This window comes from Planococcus citri, chromosome 2 (assembly GCF_950023065.1).
Source record: "Planococcus citri chromosome 2, ihPlaCitr1.1, whole genome shotgun sequence".
In the NCBI taxonomy this organism is placed as follows: Eukaryota; Metazoa; Arthropoda; class Insecta; order Hemiptera; family Pseudococcidae; genus Planococcus; species Planococcus citri.
This window is the reverse complement of record NC_088678.1, coordinates 77,797,447-77,808,536: the sequence shown is the minus strand read 5'-3', so window position 1 is coordinate 77,808,536 and position 11,090 is coordinate 77,797,447. Positions and strand designations below refer to the sequence as shown.

The window sequence follows — 11,090 nt, the reverse complement described above, 5'->3', positions numbered from 1 at the left end:
TGGTAAACACAATCGAGTCATCTACTTGTGGTGACGTCAGAGCTGATAAGGATTCAGCGCTCAGGCCTTTTACTATAGGTGGTATTGCCCGTAACCGCGACAGGTTACCTGGTTAAGTTTGTGTGTTGCAGTCTCTGGGATCCGACGCTCTACGCTCTATTTACTAACATGTGTGCCAACATCTATACACTGAAAGAGGTTACACCAAAACCCGTTTTACGCGAAAAAACAGGGCGACTGCTTCCCTCTTTCCGCACCAGGCGTGTGACGTCACTTGGAAGAAGCTTCCACATTATGATAATGGTGGTCGCGTAATTTTTTTATGGTTTTTCAATTTTTTTGGCAAGACGAAGGGGTCTGAGTAAATTTTTATAAAACATAATTTAAAGATATTAAAATTTACTATCGACTGGTATAAATTTTATCTGATTTTTTGCAATAATGACGATTTTACAAATATTTTTATTTCCGAATTGTTACTGTATGCGAAGTTTTAATTGAAATTACTCAAAATTTTCAGTGAACATATAAGTTTTTTAACTGTTTTAAGATACTTACCAAAATGTTGATAATTTTGAGCTCTTCAATAATTTTTTATTCAAAGCGTCAGCTCTTATCGTTCAAAGCCTCAAAGGTAATGAAAGTTCAACGTTGTAAAAATATACCGTGCACAGTAAAATTCAATCTTGAATTGAAATTACTCAAAATTTCTAATAAGCACGTAGATGTTTTAAAAAACCAAAATGTTCAGCGTGTTGCGCTCTTTAATAAATAAATAAAATAATGCCACTTTGATTTGAAATTTGCTCAAAATTTTTAGCGAACACAATAAGTATACACTTGAGTAGATGTTTCAAAAATGAAAAAACTAAAATGCTAGAAATTATAATTATGCTCTTTAATGTAATTTTTTACTTTTTATTTTAGAACTTGGAAGTCTTGGCTTTTATCTCATTCAAAATCAAAAGTTATTGCTATTAGTTATTATGTTATTAATTAAGGTGCAAAGGTTGTGAAAACAATAACATGCCGCGGGTAATAAAAATTCCACTTTGAATTAAAATTACTCGAAATTTCAGCGGACACCGGACACGTAGATGTTTCAAAAAACCAAAATGTTGAGGAGTAAAAAATCATATTAAATAAATAGTATAACATTCTAGATATTTTTTAAAACACTCGTGTGCTTACTAAAAATTTCGATTAGGTAATTAGTAATTCAAAGTGAAATTTCTTCATTTTTGACAGCTTTGAATTGAATTTTGATAACTTAAGAATGATGATGAAAGTTGGTGCTTCGAATAAAAAACCACATTAAAAAAGATGAAATTTTCAGGATTTTTGGTAAAGTGATAATAATTTTAAGTTTTTATTTTTAAAGCACTCAGTCATATGCTTGCTAAAAAAAAAATTCGTTCAATTTTATTTTCAAGTTGAATTTTTAGTTTTCTACTGCACATGGCATGTTTTTACAACTTTAAACTTTCATAAATTTCGAACGATAAAAGGTAGCGTTTCTAATAAAAAACCATATAAAATACCATAAAATTAGAATTTTGAACACTTTGGTTTTTTAAAACACCTATGTACTAATTGTGTTATTTGTGTTCTTTGAAAATTTCGTGTAAAAAATTCAATTCACATTTGAATTTTTATTCTGCAGTCTGCACGGCATGTTTTTACAACTTTGAACTTTGATAATTTTCAAAGGATAAAAGCTAACGCTTCAAATAAAAAACCTAAAAAAAATCATAAAATTCTGAACATTTTAGTTAAGTATTTAAAACACCTACAATGTTCATTAAAAACTTTGTGCGTAAATTCAAATCAAAGTTGAATTTTTACTCCGCGTGGCATGTATTCAAACTTTGAACTTTCATTTATTTTGAACGATAAAAGCTAACGCTTCAAATAAAAGACTAAATTAAAGATCATAAAATTCTGAACATTTTGATTACTCAAAACACCTATGTGTCCACTGAAAATTTTGAGTAATTTCAATTTGAACTTCGGGTACAGTAAAAATCCGAAAATGAAAATGATCATAAAATCGTTATAATTGCACAATATTCAATGAAATATATACCAATCGATAGTAAATTTTATTATCTTTAAATTATGTTTCATAAAAATTCACCCAAACTCCTTCGTTTTGCCAAAAAAATTGAAAAACGTAATTTCAGTCATACAAAAAGCGTTGCGGAAATGGCTTACCTACTTTTTAGCTTCTTCCAGATGACGTCACGTCAGCCGATGGGCGAGTTCAAAAGTAACTACCTATCTTGTTTTTGGTGTAACCTCTTTCAGTGTATAGATGTTGCATGTGTGCGGCGACAAACTCTATCAATGGTCTCGAATAAATCAAACCTGGCAGTTGAAAAAAGAACTACCATCGGAATCTGAATCATCCGTTGGTGGAGAAAGTAGTGGCACTGTATATAAGTACATTCGTGCCGTTCATAGGCCCAATGTTTGATCAGATCAATGTAATTGTAATGCATCGAGTAATTATTATACTTACCTAGTCAATTATAATTTTTATCTTATTGATGATTGTGAAAAGACTGATGTAATTAAAATTAATTATTCTGTATCGTAATTTATTTATTGAATTTAGAAAAAAAATATCTTAAGGTGTGTTCCCTGTCCGGAACGTACTGTATAACTTTCAAGCTGGGAGATCAATTTTCATCATCGTTCAGACAAAAGCTAGAAGATTTTTTGCCAGTTTCCTTAAAAGTTCTGCTTTTTGCCAAAAAGCGTCAAAAATTCACGTTTTTTACAAAATCGCTAAATATTGTTATTTTTTTGCGAAAACCTTCGGGAAGTCTTATTTTTTTCCAAGCTAACCAAAACTCAAAACTCAAAAGCCTCACAATTCAGATTTTACTTTTAGTTTTAAACTATAGAAAAAAGTTTCGCTTTTCTGGCATTTTTTTTTTTTTTTTTTTTTATTGCAAATTGTGCTAAAAATTTCATTTTTTTTCAAAGATCGAAAAACTTCAAAAAGTTTATTGTTTTTTAAAAAATGCCTTTCCTAGCAAAAGTTTTGCTTTTTCCTATTCTGCCAAAAAATTGTCAAAATCAAAAATTCTCATTTTTTCCAAAAATGACAAAAATTTTGCTTTTTGAACTTTTGATAAAATTGCTAAACCGTGTTTTTTTTTGGTTGCTGAATATTCCAAAAGTTTGGTTTTTTTTTTGTCAGAAATTAACAAAAACTATCACTTTTTAGTTCTTACACTTTATCTACTAATTGCTGAGAAAAGCGAAAAGCCTCAGTTTATTATTATTTTTTTGTTCAAAAAACAAATCTTGGTGTCAATGTCTTGCTTTTTAGTTTTGTTAAAAATTATTCTCGATTGTTCAAAAATTGAGTATAAAGACATCAAAATATGATTGCTTATTAGTAAAAATGTAGTGAAATGGCTGAAAAAAAATCAAAAAATTTCTTCTTTTTTCCCAAGAATTGTCTAATTAGGTTGTCTCTTTTTTGGCCAGAATAAAATTTTGCCAAAAAATCTTTCCTTTTGCTAAAATTGTCAAGTTCTCGCTGGTCAGTTCTTCACACCAACAAAACTTTTGAAAAAAAAAATTCCAAAAAGTCTGTCAAGTTTTTTTGGTTATTTTTTTCTACATCAAAAAAAAATGTTCAACTCACGTTCTGTCTGCACTCTGCAGTTGTCACTTTTTTAGTTATAGTTTTTCGAGCTTTTTTGGTTCATACTGAAGCTATTATTTCGAAAAAAATTGAATATATATCTAGTAAGTACAGGGATGAGGCCCGGCCCAGGACCAGGACCCCAAAACCAGGAAAAGCCCCGATTATTTCCTTGAAGCCCGAATGTCCAAGTCCAAGCCCTAAAACCTTAAAAACTGTAACCTACAAAGCCCTGGCCTAAAGCCCGAAACCTTTTCCTCTGAAAACCAAAAGCCCCGAAGGCCGAAACCCAAACTGTAATCAAGGTTTTTCGGGGCTTGTGTAAATTTTGTAAATTACTATTGTAATTACTGTTCTGTGCATCTCAAAATTTCAAAAGTCAAAAAAAATGATTTTCAAAAAAAAAATTTACAATTTCAGCAAAAAGTTTAATATTTCAAGGGGTATTTGGTATATTACCTATTTATAATATTCTGTAGTGTTTTTTTTTCAACAGAAAATCAAATAAGATTTTACTTTATTCTTCATTGAAACTGCAATTGAGGGCCTTCATGGAAAAGGAGCCATAACCATAATCAATTTTTTTTCACTGATTTTAGACATTTTAGTGATTTTTATAAGTTCAAATGGACTTGAAAATTTTTTCTACAAGCTAATTGACATTTTCCAATTCGTTTTTTTTTCATGGAAGAAAAGTTCAATATCACTGAATATATTGAAATTAATAAAAAAAAAATTTAGGTAGGTAATAGGTAGATATATTCAAAATCAAAATATTGTACTTGAATGAAAAAAAAAAAGACCAAGGCCCCTTTTCCATGGAACCCATCAATTTCAAGCCCTGGAAAGCCATAAACACTTCATTCAAGCCCTGAACACTGGGCAGTGGGCCGGTGGGCCCTGAAACCGTGAAACCCAAACCCAAAGTTTCCTGGGCCCCAATCCAAGCCCAAGACCTAATAAATTTTTGATTGAAAGCTCAAGCCCTGAAACCTGGAACCTGAAAAAAACCATTCGGAGGCTCATCCCAGAGTAATAGTCCGGCATATGACAATAGGAGTAATTGCACCCCCCCCCCCGCCGATCCTCGGGGAAAACTTTTTTCTTAAAGGGGACATCCTAAGGAACATTTTAAAGCAAAGTTGCCAAAAAGAAAGTTGGCTTTACTTACAAAATGGCGGCCATTTTGATTGACAGGTCAGCCGAAATCGCAGATTTTGCGTTTTAACGTAGGACTTGCACGAACTTTTTCAAACTTTACAAAGGTAGATCGAAAGATCATGCAAAAATTTATCACCTGTCAAAATTTCACGTACTAAAGTACGTTTTTCGATTTTTGGTGAATTTTTGAAAATCGAATTTAGGCCAAAAATGAGGGAAAACATCAAAATTTCACCAAATTGACCAAGAAAGCTGAAATTTGGGATACACCTTATTTTCGTCATGCCAAATCGATTGGAAACGGTTTCGACTCGTTTTGAGCAGTTCTGGAGCCTCCAGAAAATTTTTGAAACTTTAAATTTTCACGAAATTTCATCAAATGGAGATGGAAAGCTGAAATTTACTCTACAATTCAATTTCAACACCCTCTGAAGACGACTTCAGGTGGGTTCAAGTAATTTTAGGGCCACCAGCGACTTTTTTTTGAAAATTACTGGAGCCTCCAGCAGATTTTTGAAGCTTTAAATTTTCACAAAATTTCATCAAATGGAGATGGAAAGCTGAAATTTACTCTACACTCTATTTTTAACACCCTCTGAAGACGACTTCACCTGGGTTCAAGTCATTTTATGGCCTCCAGCGACTTTTTTGAAAATGACTGGAGCCTTTTGAAGCTTCCAGCTACTTTTAGGAAATTTCAATTTTCCAAAAAAAGTCATACAACCTTTCAAAAAGTTGCTGGAGGGACCAAAACGACTAGCGTATTGAAATTAGTTTGCAGAATGAATTTCAACTCTCCATCTTGGTTTGATAAAATTTTGGGGAAATTTCAAGTTACAAAAATCTACTGGAAGCTCCAGTAATGTTTAAAAAAGTCGCTGGAGGCCCTAAAATTACTTGAACTCACCTGAAGTCGTCTTCAGAGGGTGTTAAAATTGGAGTGTAGAGTAAATTTCAGCTTTCCATCTCCATTTGATGAAATTTTGTGAAAATTTAAAGCTTCAAAAATCTGCTGGAGGCTCCAGAACTGCTCAAAACGAGTCGAAACCGTTTCCAATCGATTTGGCATGACGAAAATAGGGTGTATCCCAAATTTCAGCTTTCTTGGTCAATTTGGTGAAATTTTGATTTTTTCCCTCATTTTTGGCCTAAATTTGATTTTCAAAAATTCACCAAAAATCGAAAAACACACTTTAGCACTTGAAATTTTGACAGGTGATAAATTTTTGCATGATCTTTCGATCTACCTTTGTAAAGTTTGAAAAAGTTCGTGTAAGTCCTACGTTAAAACGCAAAATCTGCGATTTCGGCTGACCTGTCAATCAAAATGGCCGCCATTTTGTAAGTAAGGCCAACTTTTTTTTGGCAACTTTGCTTTAAAATGTTCCTTAGGATGTCCCCTTTAAGAAAAAAGTTGTCCTGGAGGATCGGGGGGGGGGGGGTGCAATTACTCCTATTGGCATATGCCGGACTATAAGTAGCTTTGGGTAGGACAGGATGTCTTATTGTCTTTCAGTTCCAATTTTTCTTTTCATGGATCAAAAAAAAATCTGAGCTGATACCTGATAAGTGATAATGATTGCTTACCTTTTGCCTTTGCCACGAGCCCACGACTGAATTAAATCAGGGGTTGAAACTGTTAAAAACCCCAAAACCAAAAATGAAGGAAAAACCAAATACGTATAAATCTGTTTTGTGCAATGCAAAACTCAAAACCAAAAATGAAAAATATTTGATAAAAGTACCAAAAAACTGTAAACCAAAAACCGAAAACCAATTTTTATTATCAAAAGTTGAAAACTGAACTGAAACCAAAAACCAAAAATCAATTTATTTCAGTTTTCAACACCTGAATTAAATATCAAAAATCAAAAATTAAATTAAAAATAAAATAAAATAACCCCTCAGTTTGAATTGCGCGCGCTACCAAGATCCAGTGAGGAAATGGACGCACCTGATTGGCTAATGATAAGGTACTAATTTTGTTGCGGATTTTGTGCTTGTGTGTGTCGTGTGTGTGTGTGTGTGTTGTGGGCACGTGGGTGGAGTGGAGTCAGGAGTGTTGATTAGACGAAACTCATGTAAAATTTGAAGTAATGAATAGTTTTCTGTTAGTAAAAAGAAATCAATTTTGAATTTCTCAGTTCTCTTCGTCGAAATAAGTAGGTAAGTGTTTCATTTTTCAATTAGGTACCTACCTAGTGTGGATAAATTTATAACAAAAATATCGTACCATACTTCATACTCTTATAAAAATCATGTATTTCTTCGCAGAAAAATTCTTAAAGCATGAGTTCCAAAGTCAACTCAAAAGCACCTTGCCCAGTTCATCACAGAAGTAAATATTACGATGTCATGGTGAAAGTGGGTACCGATGTTTATTACTTGGATAAATTTCAACTGGCCTCGAAATCGGACTACTTCGAGAAATTATTAATCGAGTATTCTGACCAACAAGAATGCATTTCGATAGAACTATCAGTAATGGATACCAAAACATTCTCTACCATAGCTGACATAATATACGGGCAGTCTTTGAAGTCTGTCTTAGACAAATTTAATTACGTTGATTTAATCATGGCTATGGATTACTTACAAATGGAAATAGATCTGCAAACCTGCAAAAAATTCATCAAGTTCTTGAACTTGAACGATAAAATATTCAAATTATACAACTTCGTTCGAGATAATCCGAATCTACAATGTTTGTTACCGTCAGTTTTTGATTATATATCTAATCATTTGGCAGATATGCGAAATAACAAAGAGTTCTCATCTTTACCATTTGACCACATTATGCGGATAATTTTAACCAAAACCATCTGGTCAGGTAACTCTAAGACTACGAAAAGCGATGTGCTTAAAGTTTGCCAAGTTTGCTCGGAATGGATTTGCGCCGATTTGGAGAATAGACTTCCTCATGTAGCAAAGCTAGTCAATGCCGTTAAACGAAGATTACGGTACATGAATGGAGTGAAGGATGATGATTGTAATACGATGTTGTCCGAAATCACCGAGAAAATAAATCCCGAAGTGATGGCGAAGATATTCTATAAATTGCTGATGTGCAATGGAGACATAAATCGAGGTAAATTATTTTGAATGTTTAGAAGTTTTTTTATCTAATGAAAAAAAAAAATGGTTAGTTTTGAGTTGGTTGTTTCGGTTGTAAAATAATGGATGTTCATAAATTAATCGTTTAATTTTGCTAATTGATTAGAATTTCCGAAGATATTGATATTCATAGTATTTTTTTCTTTTTTCAGTTCATGATCTCAGTCTACCGGAAGATAGAAAAAGAAAACGATCAACCAGTCCTAAAGCAAATCAACGAAAAAAGTTGGCAAAACTTATAGAAAATAATTATTTCTACGATATCGTTGTCAATGTTGGAGAAAAAACCTATAAACTTCATCGATTTAAATTGAATTCAGCGTCCGGCTACTTCGCTAAAAAAATTTCCACCAAGAAGTCCAACTCCTCGGACGTTCAATGCGCAGAAGTATCGACCCAGCAATCAAATAAAATTGAGACTTACTCGCTTCAAGATGTTGATCAGACCACATTCGACATGATCGTCGAATATTTATATTACGATGAATTGCGATTAACATCCGAAACCATAACTCGTGTACTGAGAGCTGCCAAATTTTTGAAAATGAAAAAAGTATTTAACACGTGTATATCTTGGATGAAGACTCATATCGACGAAGTTTGTGCGAACGTTTTAATCATTGATAACTGTATGTCTACGTCGTGGATCGTAGACAATATTGAAGAAATTGTTTCAAGATTTCTAACCATACCCGAAACAGACGATACATTGGTTATCTGTTTAATTACTTTCGAAATGTTGGAAGATTTACTTTTGTCTTCGACGCATTGCTGCGATAATCCGCATCAAATTGTAGACGCATGTTCGAAATGGATTTTCCACGATGTAAAAAATCGATATCATCTGATACCAGAAATCGCCCTTGCAATTAATCGCAATCGCAATTGCTATAAAATCGAAGCTTCTACGGATTTAATCAACTGTTCATCGGAGCAATTGATTCGAGACGAATTATGGAAGATATTACGTTGTACTTCGTTGATACCTTCGGCTTCCACTGATAAAATGCCGAAGGTTGTTAAAAAGAAATGGAAAGAAGTCCCCGTGTTTGTTGCATTGTCCAAAAATTTGACAACAATTCACGTTTCGAACGCTGATTTAGAAGAAATCGACTCATTGTGTCTTTCTGAGCTTTTGGAACTTGGAATTCGTCGGTCCGATGGCATTTCTGTAGCCGCGACTTTATTGGATGATAATTTATTCATCGCGTTGTTTTCATCGTTTTCTCTGAATCGTGATCTTCTTTGGTTCAGTGCATATAATTTATCTTCGAAAAAATTCATCTCTTTGAATAACTGTCTACAATTGGAAGAAAGAAATAATTGTTATCATAGTACGAATACGAGCTGGCTGTTTAATTGTCGCGGCCAAGTTTACTGTTGTTTCAAACGGGGCAATGTATTGAAGTATTCGATCGAATTGAATCGTTGGATGAAATTTTCGGAAAAGCCGGTATTTCCTGATGAGAGCCCGAAAGATGATAGGAATGATGTATGGTTTACAAGTGATGGAAATACGTTGTACAGGTTGTATGCTAACTTTATTCCCGAGGTGCAGAATCCGTCTGTGTTCAATACTATTTTAAGATACGTTGTGGAAGAATTCGATTTTCAACAAAACGTATGGTTGTCTTTGTCAGACATGTCATTTACACGAGGGTGTTACATGGTGAAAAATTTTACCATCGTTAGAGGTGGCCAACTTACTGTGATGTTAACATCATGCTTCATGTTATTTTACCGGAATTCAAGTAGTTGGCGCGAGTTTCCTCTGGCGAACAATTTTCTCGCTCATGAAATTTATAGGAAATCTTTCCTGTTGATTCAGTGTGAAGATAGACTCTTACATATGGCCGAAAACAAACTCTATCAATGGTCTCGAAGAAATCAAAACTGGCAAGTGAAAAAAGAACTACCGGTTTGTGCAGATGATAAGAGCCCATATGAGTGCATTACTGCCGTTCATAAGCCCAATGTTCGTACAGATTAATGTAATGCGTCGAGTAATATTGTCTATTTAATTATTATTTTTTCTTATTAATAATTGTGAAAAGACTGATGTTATTAAAATTAATTATTCTGCATTTTAATTTATTTATTAGATCTAGAAAACGAATATCTAAAGATGTGTTCCCTGTCCGGAACGTACCGTATAACTTTCAAGCTGGGAGATCAATTTTCATCATCATTCAGACAAAAGCTGAAAGCCTTTTTGCCAAATATCCCAAAGAGTTCTGCTTTTTGCCAAAAATCTTAGTAAAAAATTCTCGCTTTTTGAAACATTGCCAAAAATTATTATTTTTTTTTTTTGCAAAAACCTTCGAAAAGTCTTATTTTTTTTCAAAGCTAACCAAAAGCCTCGCTTTTCGGCTTTTACTGTAAAAAGTTGGAAAAAAGTTTCGCTTTTCCGTCAACAATTTCAGAACAATACCTATTATTTTTTTGCCAGGAAAAATCTTGCTTTTTGTTTTGCTAAGATTGCTGAAGTTTTATCTGTTTTTTTTTTTTTTTTTTTTTTTTAATTATAGTAAATTGATAAAAACTCTCACAATGTAGAGAAGTTGCTAAAAAAAACTTTCTTTTTTTTCTAAAAATTCCAAAAAGTTTAATGTTTAAAAAAAAATGTTTCTCTAGGCTAAAGTTTTGTCTTTTTGCGTTCTGCCAGAAATTGTCAAAAATTCTCATTTTTTATTTTTTCAAAAATGATAAGAAATTTTGCCTTTTGATAAAAGATAAAATTATTGCTCATTGTCAGCAGTATTTTTAGCCAAATTTTTGTAAAATGGGGCTATTTGCGGTAGGCCAGACATTTTTATGGTGATTTTGCCCCCCCCCCAAATTGACCTGGAGGGCCCAAATTTTCACAGTACATTGGGAAGATGAGAAGTGCCGTTTGCTGATTTCAGCTTTCCAAACCAATTTTACCCCTCTCCAGAATGAGAAAAGTGGATTTTTAGTTATTTTCAAGTTTTTTTTTCAACGTTTAAAACACCCTGCAGCTCCTCCAAATTGACCTAGAGGGTCCAAATTTTCACAGTACATTGGGAAAGTGTACCCCAACTGCCTTTTGCAGGTTTCAGCCTTCCAACCCATTTGAATTCCTTCCAGAGTCAAAAAACTGGATTTTCAGCCGAATTTTTAGCCAAATTTTTGT

At 33.2% G+C, this 11,090-nt stretch overlaps 1 protein-coding gene across 2 annotated transcripts; it reads left to right on the top strand.

The window, feature by feature from the left end:
- The first annotated feature begins 6,744 nt into the window (after positions 1–6,744).
- Positions 6,745–10,021, top strand: LOC135837834 (uncharacterized). Of its 2 annotated transcripts, none has more exons than XM_065353234.1 (3): positions 6,745–6,984; positions 7,097–7,910; positions 8,089–10,021. In XM_065353234.1, exons 2-3 carry the CDS (start codon positions 7,112–7,114, stop codon positions 9,924–9,926), a joined length of 2,637 nt encoding a protein of 878 aa, XP_065209306.1. In that variant the 5' UTR covers positions 6,745–6,984; positions 7,097–7,111; the 3' UTR covers positions 9,927–10,021. The 2 variants fall into 2 exon arrangements, with proteins under 2 accessions (XP_065209306.1, XP_065209305.1); XM_065353233.1 differs by having other exon boundaries at positions 6,746–6,988.
- The last annotated feature ends 1,069 nt before the right edge of the window (positions 10,022–11,090 follow it).